Below are 16,561 nucleotides of genomic sequence, written 5' to 3' on the forward strand. Positions count from 1 at the left end.
CCTCCTATAGTTATTTGTGTAAACTGTCTTCCTTACTAGACTTAAAAGATTTCCAGAGCCGAGGGACTCAGCCTATGGAATCGTAACTCCATCATAGGTCTTTGACACTTACTTGCTTTGAATTGTCTATTTTGAATTGACTTCTTGTAAAACCTCACACATACTATAAATCCCACATTTCTTTATAAAACATTCAATCAGATCAAAGACGCTGAGCATAGACCCTGGAGAACCCATACCACGCCTTTCACCTTTATTTCGTGAAGTTGGGCATTGCCAATACCCGGGGTTGGGGATTCCCTATTCAACTAGATTCTTTCACAGGGTTATACTCTTCTGAAACTTAAATCACGCGTTTAATGATTGACTGGAGTCATTCATTCATTCATTCATTCATTCTTCAAACGTGCTGAAAGTGTCAGTTTTAACGCAGGCGAGGCAGGTCTTTAAACTGTCGGAGTGAGGGAGGTCAAGACAAAAGTGACAAAAGCCACCTCTCACGGCGTCCTGCTTGTCTTTGCTGCAAGCACCCCAACCTCAGCGCGGCTCTCCAGGAGCGCGCGCGGTTTCTGCGCGTGGCCGGTTTGGGCCGAAACTACGCGTCCCGGCAGTCCGCGGGGCGGGTGGGCGGAGCCGGGCCGGGGGCGGGGGCCGAGAGGGGGCATTGTGTCGGCCAGCCGTGCGCGATCGTCCGCTGGCGGTGGGGCCGGGGCTGAGGTGTCAGCGCCGCTGCGGCCCGGACGAGAGGCGGACGGGCAGGAACGCGCAAGCGGCCGCGGGCGCCGGCAGGGGCGGCGGGAGCACCATGCGGATCGGCGCCCAGCGCCCTGCAGACCCCTCGCGAGGCAGAGAGGCCGGGGCGGCGCCGGGGCGGCGGGGAGCATGAGGGCGGCCGAGGACCGGCTGGGTTCGGAGCTCTGCTAGGGAGCGGCGTGCGCTGAGCACTAGCCGGGACGCGGCGGAGGGCGGGAGCCGAGCGCCCGGGGCTGTGGGCATTTTGGACGCGGACGCAAGGGGCCCGGAGCCAGCCGCGGCTCCGGCACGCAGCCGACATGGGCAACGCGGGGAGCATGGACTCGCAGCAGACCGATTTCAGGGCGCACAACGTGCCATTGAAGCTGCCGATGCCCGAGCCAGGTGAACTGGAGGAGCGCTTTGCCATCGTGCTGGTGAGTACGCTGCGGCCGGACGCGGGGCCCCCGTGGGGCAGGCGGCGCAGATGACCCCGGCTCCTCGGGTCCCGAGGGCGAGGCTCACACCTTCCCCATTGTGGGCTCCCTGCCTCGCTTCTCTCGGTCTCTCTCCTTGCGCTCTCCTGGGGTCCTGGGATGGGGAGAGAAGCTCGGGCCGGGCTACCCCGCCGGCCACGAACCCATTGTCTGGCGGGAGCGGCACCTCGCAGCGCGTGTGCCGGGAGGTGCAGCGTGGGTGTGAAGGGAAGGTGGCTGGCCGGAGAGGAGTGAGGGACGGGCCGCTAAAGCGTTTTGTTTAAAGAATGGAAAGCAACCGGCCGACCCTGACCCTCTGCGGAGCATCCCTGGACGCCCAGCTCTGGGCCTGCGGGGTCTGCTACAGACGCGCGCAGGTGGCTGGCGGCCGGCGCCGCGCCCGCACTCGGTCAGCCGAACTTGGAGGGTGGACCTCACGGCTGGGCAGATGGACAGCTCCCCCAGAAAGAGAAAGAGGAGGCCGGCAGCTGAGTGGCGCCGGGGTCCCTCCGCGAGGAGGAGGCATCTGAAACCCAGACTGGGGGTGGGGGGGGAGAAGCGCCCCGGGCGGGGGAGAACCTCAGTGTGTTCCCTTTGGTCTTAAATCTTAAACCACAAAAATGTGCAGTTTGGCTGGGGCGTGTTAAGAGCCGTCCTGACTTCACGGGCGACCCCTGTTCCTTCAGCTGAGTCCATGGCTCCCTCCCCGCATTCCGCATCTTTCAGCCTTCCCGTTCCAGCTTCTCAATCAAAGACTGGAATCCTCTCTCCATTTCCTTTTGGGACTAAGTTTCTGGGCCCTTCCCAACCGGAGTCTGCCTTGCTGTGAGCTCAAAAGGGTGTGACGCCCTTTTCCTTGCCCCAGAGAGCGTCCCAAGTGCAGTTGGTTCTTGGATTCTCAAGTTTTAAGATCCCACCTTCTCTTAAGGGGATGTAGGGAAGGAAATGGGGGTGGGGGTGGGGTGGGCGGACGCCTGGCTCCTAGACTTAACACTCTGTTTCCCTTTTTCTAAATCCATGCAAGACAAGGCAGCCAGAGCCAGAGGAACTTGTGATGGAGCTGCCAACTCCTGTGTCTACCTGAGAGAATTTTGGCATGTAACTTAAGAACTTTGGGAGAGGTCTCAAGCCCTGGATCAAAAGTTGGTTTTCTGCGATTTGAACGTTGAGTGGGACATTGAAGCTGCCTTTCTTCATCTCTTGAAAGGGGGGGTTGGTTGCTTTGGTACTGAGAACGTGTTCTGTCTGGATGGCAGGTCGGCTCTGTGATCAGGGAGCACAGAGGCTGCAGCTCTTTGCAGCCCTTTTAGGCCCCCTGGAAATTGCTGTGAACATGGGGGGAAAAGATGTGGCTGCCTGTTTTGCTTTGCATCGCCTGTGATCTCCCACAGCTGCTCCCACGTTATGCAAGATGGGACTCTGTGAAATGAAACAGCTTAAGCTTAATTACTTCTCAAGGCAGTCTGGTGCACACTTGACCCGTCTTTCCAGAGACAAACGGTGTTTCTTGAGAAAAAAAAAAAAAAAAACCCACCACCACCACCAACAAAAACCTGTTCCTGACAGACATAGCTGCAACTTTCTGTCTCTGGGTTTTCTGTTTTTCCCTTCATAGTGTAGTGTTTCTGTTGGCCTGTGTGTGTGTGTGTGTGTGTGTGTGTGTGTGTGTGTGTGTGTGTGTGAGAGAGAGAGAGAGAGAGAGAGAGAGAGAGAGAGAGAGAGAGAGAGAGAGAGAAAAACACTTGGGCAGCCAGTGACACAGGGAGGTTGTAGCAGCCATGCTAATAAGAATAATATAATTAAGTTCTACTCAACTGGGAGAGCATTTTTTGCATGAGCTTTTGGTTACTCTGCTTATTAATAACACATGGTATAAATTAATCTTTAGGAAAATAATGCCCCTTCGTTAACATGGCGGATTTGTGTTCCCATTGAATATAGCAGGTCACAAAGTGAGTCTGTAGGCTTTTATGATTGTAAATCCCAGGCTCCTTGGGGTGTCCGCTGTTTGTTGTGGCTACTTTCCCTCCACGGAGTTTTCACACAGTTAGCTGGATGCAATTGTTTTGCAAGCTGTTTAAGAGTGTACTGAGTTTCTCAAACAGAAAACAAAACCACACCATATGCCGACCTTTTTTGAGTAGTTACAAGGCTTTTGGCATCTTCATGTTAGGGATTCACTGTTGCTGTTTACATTCTCATCTGAGCTTCGCCTGAAACAATGTAAAGGAAACCCTCCCAGCTAGTTAGTCACCCTGCTGATTCCTCCTGGGCTTTCTCCCTTAGGGTGTTTACCCAGTGTTTTCTACTTTGGTTTTCTTTCATTTTCACGAGTTGCTGGAGGCGTCAGGAACATGTAATTTTGGAGATGAAGCTTGAAGGACAAGATTTAGGAGGGAGATTTTGTTAGGTAGTCTTCTTATACACACAGATGCACACACACATGTGCATGCATGTATGCATGCATGAGTGTATACTTGTGTGTGTGTGTGTGTGTGTGTGTGTGTATGATTTTTTTTTTCCCATCCTTGAGCAATGAGAATCAGGTTGGCATTACTCTGTTAGGTCCCTTTCCACCTCTGTCTTGCTGTGTACCCAGACTGGCCTCAAACTTGCTACCTCAGCTTCCTGAGTGCTGAGCTTATAGACTTGTGTGCCACCACACCAGATCTAGTTTGTTTTCTTATATAATAAAGACCACAAGGGATTTTAGGAGGAAAACTAGATTTATACTGCGCAGAAAAGTGTACAAGCGCCTCATTGTAAGTATGACTTACATAAATAATTAACGAGCTGTTTCAGGCTAGGAAAACAATTCCTCCCAACCTCCAGCTCTAGAATATTTAAAACCTTTGGTGGAGTAAATAAAAATTAAAGTGACAGGAGTCCATCTTATTTCACAGAGACTATAAATCTACCCAGTGACCCTACCCTTCACCCGAGCAGCTTAGATGGGATGTCATATACATCTAAGAAACTATTGTATGTGACTGGGAAGAAGAAAGGAGAGGGCACAAAGCAACCACTGAATTAAGATCAGAAGAGGCAAAATTGAAAACTTCCCATAAATATAACTAATATTGGAGTTTGGATCCACATTTTAAGAATTTAATTCTTGTAAGGAACTGTCTCCGTCTAGGTGCTTTTATTTAGGATTGCTGTAACAGTAGTTGCAGACTTATGTTTAAAGAAAAGGACTGACTCAATGTTTATTTGAACTGTTGTATCTCTGTACCTACCTTTCTGGTAGATAACAGTTGGAATGTATCTTCATGTGTGTGGCTACAAAGAATCCAACCCCTTTGAGGTTTCTGTTAGACTCTTTAGTGCAAGTGTCTTAAGAGTTATCTACTTCAGCTTTTGATATATACATACCTGTTTATAGGTAACTGCATACTGTCTTACTTGGTCCCACACATTTATGATTTTATGTCCATGTGGCTTTCTGTTGCATTTATTCAACATTGTCTAGTCCTTGGGATCACACACAAGCAAATCCTTTATCCTTCGTATTCAAATATGGCACCGTGAAAGCAGTTTTTAGTGGGTGTTGCGTACAGTGGTGGTCTTCAATCCAAGAATGCCACTTTTCCATTAGGCACCCCATAATATTGTTTGCTTTCAACTGTCAGTCTCTGTTTACAAATGTAGAATGAATCATCCAGCACCCTTGTTGAAGCACTCGTTGCTGTTTTAAGGATTCTTCGAACTTCAGGGAAAAGGATGGTTTGAGTCCTCTGACATAGATGCCTGAATTTCTCTAGTATCACACAGTTCTGTGAGCAGATCTAACAAGAAAGAGGATGCAGTAATGGTTTAGGGGAATCTCGTGGTTGAAACTGAGGACTACTTTAGTTTCAGATTCATTTGAGTCAGTTTCCTTTCCTCTCCTTTTTCCCCCCTCCTGAGAGTGGATTTAGTCACTTAGCTCAGGAAGGAAGGAGTTGGGAGCACTTTTGAGTGCCTACTGTACCCAAATATTCCTCATGCTGACATGCTCTGTGCCCTGCAGTCTGACCATCAACTGCGTTAGAGCTGTGTAAATCCTGATCACCTGAATTGCTGGAGGTTGTGGTTATTAAATTGCTAAGGATTTCTCAGATCAGCAAGTGGGGGGAGGGAAGGGCCTGAGAATAGCAATACACACAAAAACAAAAGCAAGAACAAATCCTAGAACCTGCTAAGTGCTGGGATCAGCCTGTAGATGGTTGGCAGTACGTCTTCAGCAGTGACCATGGTGAGGTGCGTTTGAAGCTGTTCTTTAGGTGTCTGGCATCTGCTCCCCTTTTGTATGTCCAGGCATTGAGGGAAAAACCTTAATTGGGCCAACAGTGTATTCCTCAGGCTTTCTTCCATCGTGCTTGGAAAACATAGGTTTTAGCAAACCAGAGGGAAGAGCTGACTGTCACTTGAATGTCAGGTTGCTATAGTTTACTTGGTTTCCCACTTTAAGGAGGTATCTGGGTGAGGCCTGTGGAACAAATGGGTGGGCGTGGGTAGGAGTGTAGCGTGGTCATCTCTCACTCCTTTCTCCTGTTGTGAGGGAAAGAGTGCGGAAGGGGGCAGAATGTTGTCAGTTTGAAACATTACAGTTTCGCCCTGGGCAGCAACTCCCTGGAACTGTGCCCCGTCTCCCTACAACGTTCCTACCATCGTTATGAGCATGCCTTCTCCGTAATGGATGTGTGAGATAACAGTTGACCAAAGGATATTCTGAGTGGAAATGTTTGGAACTTGTGACAGACTTTCAGCGATGCAAATTGCGTGGGTGCCCTTAAATCCTCAAGGGAGAAGAATTTGTTTTGTGGTGGCTTTATTATCTAGCAAAAAGCATTGTCCGAGGAAGCAAGAGTACTCTACTACTTTCTGGAGTTACTCCTTACCAGCTTGGGCATAGTCCCTGGTTCTCCTCATTTGTGGATGGGTCCAGCACTTTTAAGGAGTGGGACACAGCACATTGTGATCCTATGTCTCATTTGACATTAGGGTTGAACTCTTGTAGTAGGACATTGTGTAGTTCAACCGTGTGGTGGGAGAGACCTGTGGTCCTATTACCTGGGGGCTGAGGGAAGAGGAGTCCAATTTGGAGGACAGCCTGAACTATACAGTTGAGACCCCGTGTCAAAGACAAAGTGCAAACAACAACAAAACCACTGTATGGTCTGAAGGGTAAATTTTCTCTGGATCAGTGTGACCAAAATTCAGGTGAGAATATCGGGAAATGTTCCAAGGTTTAGAGCTGTCAAAAAAATTGAGAATGACTTCCTTACTGAGACTGTGTAGACAGTGTCATGTGAAAGGTGCTCTGACAGGAAGACCCTTCCGACCCCAAGTTACAGCAAGTGCTTTCACAGTCTAGCAGTTGCCTTAGAAGATACTTTTCTCGAGGTAGATGTCACCCGCAGATTGTACTGAAAGGTCCAGGACTCCCCAGAAGGGGGGGTCCACTAGAGTCACAAGATAGCACGCACCCAAAGGACATACGAGAGACCATCTTGCTGTAAAACACATGAGGTGGTTTATTAAATCAGAGCTCTGGGCCAGCCCATATCTCCATATCTCACATAGGAGATAGAGGGACTGACCTCGTGCTCAGGGGTCTAGCGCTTATATATGGGCAGGGTGGGGAAAAAGCGAACTTTTGCGAAGGTGCACACGATTGGTTGTTTTACTTTTTTGAACACTAGCAGGCTGTACCATGGGGGCAGGGTGTAGTTCCTCCCTTGGCCAGTCAGTTTCTGGGATGTTCTTAACAGGCCTTTGTTTTGTAACTCCCCCTCCTCTGTAACTAATTAGATGGGCCCAAACCTGCTGGCAGGCACTTTTCTGCCCAAGGTCTAAGTTGAAAAATTTACACATATTTCATAAAGTGGCCTTTATAATTTTTCACTCTACAGTACACACAGAACTGTAACCCCAAGAGTTGGGGAAGAGCTCCTTGAAGTTCCTTCTTGGGCTCAAAGAAGAAAATATGTTTAGATCCATGTTTCCTGTGGAAATTCATTGTTCTATAAGAACTGTTGCCTGAAGGACTAAGACAGGGTGTTAGGAAGAAAGAAGCACAAGCCTGGGAATTTAGCTTGGCTGGCTTAGCATGCATGAAGTCCTGGGTTTGATGCCCAGCACTGCCTAAGGGCACGGTTGTTCGTGCTTGTAATATCAGCACTGGGGATGAAGATGCAGGAGGACCAGAGGGTCAGGGTCATCCTTGGCTATATATTAAGTAAGAGGACAGCCTGGGAATATGAAACCCTGTCTTGTAAACAAAACATCCTCTCACCCCACCCTCAAAAAGAACCCAAACAAAACCAAAACCCAAGCACAGATTATATAGATGTGTGTCTACTTTGTGGAAGATGCTGGTACCTGGAATTCTTTTAGGAACAAAGTAGGAAGTTGTGAAGGAATGCACTGGACGGCTTTAGGAGGGAAGATGAAGACAACGTCTTGATGTTTGGCAGAGGGCCTCTTTTAGTGTGGCTTTGGTGCAGTCCCATCTCTGGACTCCCTAGGCCTTGGACTCATGATTTCTGGAGGGTCTTCACCATCATCTTGGTTTTCACCTACTTGAACAGTAGAGGTGGAGAGAGCTCATGCCTTGGAGAATTCTGCCCATATTGTAGGGAGATCTTCTGTCCCCTACGCAGTCACCCTATGTACCTGGACCAGGAACAAAACACCAAGCACCACACTATTTTCCAGGGATGAGCTGGCAGCTGGGGTACTTGGATTGATTCACTTAAGAAAGTTGTTTTGGAGTCAGGAAGGCTGGGAATCCTTATGTACAGAAACATCAAGTCTGTATAGGGGAATAACATGGTTTTTGATGCTTATAGATTGAGTGTATTTTCTCTTTACACTCACAGGAAAAATAAAAGCAGTGTGCAGCTATTAGTGTTCCCAGGTAGACCCCTTAAGGAACATGAGTTTTGTTTTTCTAGAACAAATTTAGTTTCCATGGGTCACATCACAGGTCTTCCTGTGTGGTCTGTCACTGACTTACTGACTTAGCTCTGTTGGATTTCTGAGTTCCTGTCTCCATTGTTATTAAAACATAAAGCCTGGATATATAGATCCTGCATTCTTTGGTGCAATGCAGTTAGTTCAAGACAATCCCGGACTATATGATGCCTTGTCCATGCATTGGCAGGAGTGGGGGGTGGGGAGTGGTCGTGGGTGGGTGGGCCAATGATGCCCATGTTATGGTTATCCTAAAAACTTATTGACTCACATTTTGGCCGTGTATGTCAAAGACATACATAAGACCTCATATGAAGGTCATACATACATACATACAAAGACATACAAAGACCTCATACCTTTGAGGTCTCCAAGATGTGAGTGACATCTGAAAGCAGTGGCTCTCAGTGGTCTCAGGTCTACATTGCATGTTTGCTCAGGAATTTCAAGAACTTTTCCTTATTTTTCTTTTGTTTCCCCCTAGAAGTTTCATGGAAATCTTATATAAGGTCAAAGGGGACTTGACTAGTTGAAGTACTAGTTTGGAAACCTGACTATGTGTTGATGCCTCTCTGGGGCCCTCACAGGTATTTATTTGTGTTGGGGGCTGGAGAGATGGTTCAGCAGTTAAGAACATGTTCTCTTGCAGAGGACCACAGTTCATTTTATGGCTATTGGTAACTCTAACTCCAGGGGCCCAACACCTTCTGGACTCTAGACACCTGTACTCACACATGGGTAAACATATATATATGTTAATATGGGTAAAAAAAACCCTACTTATGTCTATTATGTATAATTAATATATTAAAATAAATCTAATTTAAAAGTACTGATGTGTGAGTCTCACTTGTATTCATTCTGGTGAATTTGTTTTGTGAGTTGACATCAGGATTTTTAAGAGTCCTGTGGGATCTGACAGCATCAATCTGCTCAAGGAGTGTTTCATTTCATTCTTCTGACTGAAATGAGTGTTTCAGGAAAGCTTTAGGCAATGTTAAGGGATAAAACCAAACCAAACAACCCTAAAGATAGATATTTGATTCAACCCAAAGTTGGAAGATGCAAAAACCAGATCAGAATAAGAACCTGTTGAATGGTGGAATTAATTAACTTCAGAAACGGCTGTGAGATGACTAGAATGGACACTTGCAGAGAAGGTTCTCCACCCCATGGTGTAGGATGGAGCAGTGACTCTTGAGTGACTTCCAGAGTGGAGGAGGTATCTATTTGCTGGAGCCTTGCTTGAGCCTCTATTCTCAAGCTTAATTGTTGTTGGTTCAAGGCAGGCCATTTGCTTTGATCTCTGGCTTTACCACTTACAAAGACTTGATGAGCTTGGCTTCCTGGAGTGAAATTCAAATACACTTGTGAAATGTAAACAACATTCATTTATTAAGAATCCTATAATCAAGGCAAATTGGCATGCTTATATAAGCAATTAGCTTTGAGAATAGAAAGATAAATAGGATACCAGGTGAAGAATGGGCTGATTGTTCTCAGTGTCAGAGTCTAGATCTCCCTTTATGAGTTATAATATAAGCAAATAGACTGTCCTCTTATTCATAATTGTTCACATTTGTGGTTTTTGTTTGGAGGGCAGCATATGCGCTGTTTCTGAAGTTGGGAGGACAGAAGTAATTACTGCCTCGTTTTCCTCTAAAAATATAATTCTTCCAAGGAAATGTATATGAGTGATTTTTTTTTTTGACCAGATAAAACATTCCAGTAATTGAGAACAAAGTAAAAGAAAGTCTGGATTTGGATGGGATTATTAAAGGATCATAATTTTGTTGTTTGGGAAAGTAGACAAGATGACTTTGACAGTACCAGAACAATGGGAAACAATTTCCCTCCCTCTCTGGAGAGTCTGTAGTTCAGACTACCCTCAAACTGACTATATAGACAATGATAAACTTCTATTTCCACCTCCTGAGTGTTGGGATTTACATCACTCAACCAACAGAGCCACACTGCAGCCCTTACTCAGTTTCCTTAGGCCTGTTGCTTCCTTTTCTTGTAGAAGGAAACATTGTGGTAACCAGTGGTAGAGGTTGGATATTAGATGGTCCTGTTTGTATTATGGAAGCACTCAGTTTGTCCAGTGAGGCCAACACTACGAAGCGTCTTGTGTATGAACTCTAGGGCATCCCTCACAACGCCAGAGCTTCCCTCAGGTGAGCAGTTTCATGGGTTAGTTGCTCTTGTGGCTCTTTGAGCTTCAGGTATGGTCAACATTGCTGATGTCTTGAGAGAACTCCCTCCTTTCAGTCACACTGTCCTGATTAATAGGTATTTGTTATTTCCATGGACTTCTTTCCTTTCTGGTCAACTTAGGAAGCAGTGCAGCCCTGATGTGTTGGGACAGAGATGCCATGAGCTTGTCTGCTGCCCACTAATCAGACCTTCCAGGTATAAACTTCGAGCACTACCTAGCAGAGTCAGCAGGAACACCAGGAGAATTTCTCAGCGGTGCCTCTCTCAGGGAAGTGAAGATCAGCGAAGACTAGAGACCTGCAAGCATTGCACAGCTAGCTGTACCAGCAAACCAATCTCAGCCTCAGTCACTATCCGTTGAGTTCTATTTATACCCTCCAAACATCACGTGTCCTCCATGTGTCTTGCCTCAGCACGTGCATCTGTCATGGCTGACATCACTCTGCCAATCAGCTCGAGTCTGCAGAAGCAGCAAAAAACTCAGCACACCACCAGAAGGTTTTTTTTTGGTGCATTTTGGTCTATGGAGTCCTGACAAATGCAGTTCATCTATGCAGTGTAAGGCAGATCAGTACATGCATGTTGTTAGCAAAAAAAAATCCTTCATCATGTGTCCTTGCATATGCTTGCTTTAGCAGAACATCCATTCATCTGTGTCTGCTTCAGTTAAATGTCCCTTCAGGAGCCTGCCTTAGCCTTTCACCTGTGTCCACTTCAGCCAAACGTTCCTTCACGTGTTTGTCCCAGCAAAACACCATCCGATTGACTTTCCAAAGAACCCTCAAGTTTCCACTTCAGGTGTGCAGCGCCCGTTCTCGGCTGCTATGTTTGTGGTTAAGGGTCAGGCTCCATACTCTGCTTTCCAACCCGTGTTCTGCCCAGACTTTTCATCCAAGTGGCCACAGTTAGGTCAGACCTGCCTTCTCTTCACATTGCTTTACAAGACCTTCACTTGCAGCTTGCTTTGTCTCTGTTCACTTTTCCTTATAACTTTTCTCAGTGATTGCTTCTCCTATGTGGAAAACATTCCTGTCTTCTCTGCTTACTGACATTCACCTTGCCCTCAAAGTTCCTGAAACCCAACTCTCTCTGTGTGTTCTTCCAGGCTCCTATCAGCTTGGAGAAGGTGGGAAAACAATTCACTTTGCTTTGATCTCTTTATTTTATGAATCAGCTCTTACTCACAAGGCTCTGGTTAAATAGCACCCTTGTAAGGCGTGGCTGTTCAATCAGGGGCTGCCTGTAGATGCGGCTTTGTAGTTGCTTTTCATAGTTTCTACAGTCTGTTTACATCTTTGTTTTATCTGCTTCACACTTGGGGCTCTTGGAAGGCAGAGTCCTGGCAGCTGCTTCTGTAGTACAGGACCTGGTCTGAGAGGGTCCTAGCACAGATCCTCTGGTTGCAGAACTCATTCGGCTGAAAGTCCACTGAGAATCGTAGTACCTGCCTGAGAGCCTATTGAGCAGACCACACGGAGCTGGCGGTTAATTGCACGCACTTGACTTTGGGTTGAAGTGATACTGTCAGATTCTTTCTCACCTTGGCATCCCCTGTGACATTTGATTGAGTTGGTGCCCAAGAATACCTCATGCTCAGAGATAACAAGCTGGCTCAAGCTCTCCTTGACTTAAGAACTAGGAGTAGGCAAGGACGGCATCGGATGTGGCAGGAGACAACCAGTGGTTTGTCACAGTCTTTCAGCTAGCTTTGGCTTGTGGTTTGTGATAGTCAGGTGAGTAGCAAAGACTGCTCTAAGAATAGGGTGTCCTGTGTGGGGTGTTATTTTCTTTTGTTTGTTTGTTGTTTGAGTTTAAAGGGAAGCACCTTAGATGAACAGCATCTGTAGGCAGGAATACTCTTAGCCTGTTGCCTGTGGCTGTCGGTAAGGGTTTTAAAGAAACAACAAGGCAAGTGTGGCATGAGAGATGAGGCTTGAATTTATATACAGAATCCAATTCTGTTGTTGCGTTAAGACTATAAAAAACATTCCACTGTAAAGAAAGGTGATGCTTACATTCCTCATTCCTGGTCTCTCTCACTTCCCAAGCATCATGGCACGTACCTTTGACAGTCCTTCCAGGGCGTGCTGTGTTCCTTTCACTAATGGGAAGGTGGGATTCCGAGTGATAGTGGCCCCTACAAAGGAATGGAGGCAGGATTTGAACTCTGGCTGATCTGATAAGGGAACCTGCTTCTTCCTATTGTCTGGCACAACATTTGAACTCAGGCCTGTCTGATAAGGGAACCTGCTTCTTCTATTGTCTGGTACAGCAATTTTTTTTTCTGTATTAACTGTAAGGTGTCATTAAATGTATGCTTGCTCATTCTCTGTTCTGTGCAATAGCTGTTTATTTACAAGGTCTGTCTTATGTACAACCTGACCCAGAGATCTTCATCATTAGTATAGTTGCAGACAGACTAAGCCCTGAGGGTTAGACAGAAAACTGTGCCGGATTTGTTTTTGATTTGTGTTTAATTTCCTTAGAAGGAAGCCAGAAGATGCTTCTGAGAGCCCAGCCCTCAGTCACCCCGTGCTACTATAGTTCTAGACCATGCATCTTTGCTTCTTTTTAGTGTAGTTTAATATAGGTTGATTTAATCAGGCAGTCCAAATAATTTATTGAGTCCTCACTGTGTGCTAGGAGGTCCTGTTGGCATTGGAGGATGCTGAATGAGGCCGACTCCTGGAATTCACATTTTAGTGGGAAGGACAGCTGAGATGCTGAGACAGCGTGAAGTGGCATGAAGTGGCATCGTCTCTGCAAGAAAGCTTTGTGGGATATGAAGAAGTAGCCCCTGTGGGGTGAGGAAAGAGCCCTCAGGCTGAAGGAGAGGGCTGTGATCTGTTTCTTCCCCTCAACGCTCAGGATGGGCTTCTGAGGGCCTGGAAACCAGTGTAGAAAGGGTCTGTGGGATGTACTCACCCTACAGTCTCTCTACAGGGCTTCAGACAGTGGAGCCTCGTGATGGAGGCGTAGGAGAGTTTGAGGCTTTGACTGTCCTGGTGCCTGTGTCTTCTAAGCACAGGTCTGCTTGTTGTTAAGTCTGTGTGACTTGTAAACTCATGATTGTTTCAAGTTTGTCAGTGTTCTAGATCGATGGGAGTGGGGTACAGGCCAGTGTGAGCACTGTCCTACGTGAAGGCTCAGGCTTACAATGGTACAGTTCATCTCTCCGAAGTCACATATGAATCTGGGCATTCTAGGTAGAGATCATATTATTGTTGTAATTTCTAGTATCTGGCCCTGATTCTTGCCCTGTTGATTTTTAAACGTTTTCTTAAAAAAAAAAAAAAAAAAAAAAAAAACAAACAAAAAACCAAACCAAACCAAAACCAAACTAATGCATTTTGAGGAACATACAGAAAGTTAATACAGACTTTTGATTCTGAAGTTAAAAATAAAAATTGTGTATAGTTAAATTTATCACTAAGATCCTTTAAGTTGACCATTAAAGTACAGTATGTATATATGTAATTTCTCATTGAAATAATTCCAGAATATAATTTTGTGCATGTTAAAGTTGAACCTTTGAGGTTGGCTGAGGGTGAGCCTGTAGGAGACAGTTTATGTATGTATGCCAGGGAAGCCCTGACACTCAGCTGTAGAGCCTGGGACTTACCTGTGACTGAGGAATATGGGTGTAAAATTTGGACACATTTTTACATAGAAAGCTGTGCTCTCAAGTTACCGTGTTGACTTCTAATCACGAAGATTATATGAAATAAAGCACAGTTGTAACAATGCTTAACAGGAAATCAGAGTCCTTGTGACTACGGTTCAGCATCTTTTCAGCCTCTTGTTTATCTTGCTGTGTGTCCTGAAGCAATGGTTACTATATGTCCTCTATAAATAATTAGATAAAATAAGAACCGGATGACTAGGCCACAGCCCACTGTTCAAATAGTAAGATGCTGGAAAGCTTGCCCTCAGATTGGCCTTTTTTTTTCCAGCAACAGTTGTCCTCCAAGGCATTCTTAAGGCTCTCTTTCAGACAACTGTCTCGAAACCTTGTTTTTGTCCCTGGTAAAATGGCTGTGTTGTTCGCTTGTGGGCTGTGGAGCAAGCCTTTTGCTCAGCCTCCAGTGATAGCCCACACACAGACTTGAACTTCCTTGTGGGAAAAGCAACTTTAATTGTTTAGTCTTAGTTGGTCTTATGTTGGGAGCTGTACATTTTTAAAAAAGCAAATTCTACAAATAAGGGATTGCTAAGATGCAGGGAGGACCTGGGGGGGGGGGGGGGCGCTTTAGTGGCTAAGGGTGCTGGCTGCTCTTCCAGAGGACCCGGATTTGATTCCTAGCACCCACATAATGGCTCATAACCATCACTGACTCTACTTCTGGGGGAATCTCTTGCTCTCTTCTGGCTTCCATGGGTACCAGGCACAAATGGGGTGCATATGAATACATGCAGGCAGAACACTCATACACAGAAATTTACAATAAGTAAACTGACACAGGGATATTAAGTGACTTAAATATCCTCTCTCCTTAAGGTGGGTAACTGGTAATAGAACAGGCACGGATGTAGGATTCATATGGAGATGCTATGTGCACTATACAGAAGGAAATGCTCCGGACAGAGATTCAGAACATTTGAGGTGTAAGCTAATGAATGTTCACAATTGATTTGGTGGAAATCTTCAGTACTTGAGTTTTGTTCTGTATCTGAGAATTTAAAGCTTTAGAGGTGTGCCCACACCTTGGAAGAATGTGGTTTAAAAAAAAAAAAAAATTGCTCCCAACAGGGACAGCTTTCATCCTGGAGGAGCTTGGGTCAGAGAGTGTGATTGACTGGGTGGGGTCTCACTCCTGTCACAAGTGTCAAAGGTAGGTAGGTTATCACACTCTCTTTGCTAGAGAGCTTGTAGTCTTAACAAAGCTTATTTGTGAGAATTCTGGATTAAGTATTAAGCGTCCAAGAAGGGCTTTTAACTGATCTTGTAAGACAGGGTTTTTTAGAATTTGTGATGTAGTTCATGTGGCGGAGGGCTTGCCTAGCATGTACACAGAATTGAGTTTGATTCTTAACAACCCAGAAACCAGGCGTAACGTTAGCCCTCAAGAAGTGCAGCTGAAGAGGCAGGGGCATTGAAGTTCAAGTTGATTGCTAGATTGAGGCTGGCCTAGGATTCATGAGACCCTGGCATCAAAAACCAAAACTAGAGAAAAGAAAAAGAAGAACAAAAAGCAAAACTCCAAACAAAACAAGATGCCAACAATGTGGGGGAAGGAGGTCTAAAATGCCCAGAAGCGCAAAAGGGTGATAGGCTGTGCTTTCGTTCCTGCCTCAGGATTACATTTATTCAGCCACTCTGTGCAAATATGTTCAGAGCTGTGGTACATACACATACACATATATGTACATATGTGTGTGTATGTGTGTATAGCCTCTAATTATATGTTTTATCTTGACCCCTTTTATTTTGTGCGATTAGAAAGAGTGCCAGGAATTTCACAGTGTCTTTTCCATTTCAGGGCATCTCCGTTATTGGAGCAGTGAAGCTCTGGACTGTGTGCAGCCACCTCACATGCAAAACATACAAGTCTGAGACTAGAGGAGACTAATTCTGAGGTTTTGTTTGGCTCCAGCTTCGTTTTGAGATGGATGGAGTCATCTGGGTTTTAACTTTTTTTTCTGAATTCCAGTAGTGCCCCCAACCCCCACCAAAACACCCGTGTGACTTGTGTCTACATGGTCTTCTGGACGTGTTCTAGGAAGCAAAGAAGGAAAAACCTTAGAGTTGCAGTTTCCTGGTCACTTCATGTCATGTGTTCCTCAGAATGTTCTGTAGTAATCTGTTTGGAATAATATCTGATTTAGCAATCTTGCTGAATCAGGCAGAGCTAGGCTCGAAAAACAAAGGCCATTGACCCAGGTCAAATGAAAGCACCACCAACATCTAGAATGCAGTCTAGAAATTTCTGAAGGTGCACTCCTCATTCCCTTAGGCGAGGGACACCCTCTTTTTTTTTCTTATCTGATAAAATGTCATTTCTGCCTAAGGGTTTTTTTGTTTTGTTTCTGAGTTAGTGAGATAAAAGAATGTTTGATAGCATCTTCAGAGTACTAGATAACAATTGCTGTGTTTTCAGGCCCTTGAGGGTTTTAAAATATTTGAAATTTTTGAATTTAAATTTTTAAAATTGCATGGGCTTAAAAGTGTGTGTGTG

The 16,561-nt window shown here is 45.6% G+C and overlaps 1 protein-coding gene across 10 annotated transcripts in view; it reads left to right on the forward strand.

Annotated features, from left to right (window-relative positions):
- The first annotated feature begins 658 nt into the window (after nt 1–658).
- Fmnl2 (formin like 2) overlaps nt 659–16,561 on the forward strand; it is a 269,603-nt gene continuing 253,700 nt past the window's right edge. For 9 of the 10 annotated variants that reach the window (XM_076928746.1, XM_076928749.1, XM_076928745.1 and 6 more), the window contains exon 1: nt 660–1,169. In XM_076928746.1, the coding sequence (XP_076784861.1) occupies nt 1,053–1,169 (117 nt within the window). In that variant the 5' untranslated portion in view covers nt 660–1,052. Of the gene's footprint in view, nt 1,170–16,561 lie in introns of all 10 variants that reach the window. The other variant, XM_076928747.1, reaches the window with a different exon arrangement.

The sequence above is a fragment of the Arvicanthis niloticus genome, chromosome 2 (assembly GCF_011762505.2).
Source record: "Arvicanthis niloticus isolate mArvNil1 chromosome 2, mArvNil1.pat.X, whole genome shotgun sequence".
NCBI lineage: Eukaryota > Metazoa > Chordata > Mammalia > Rodentia > Muridae > Arvicanthis > Arvicanthis niloticus.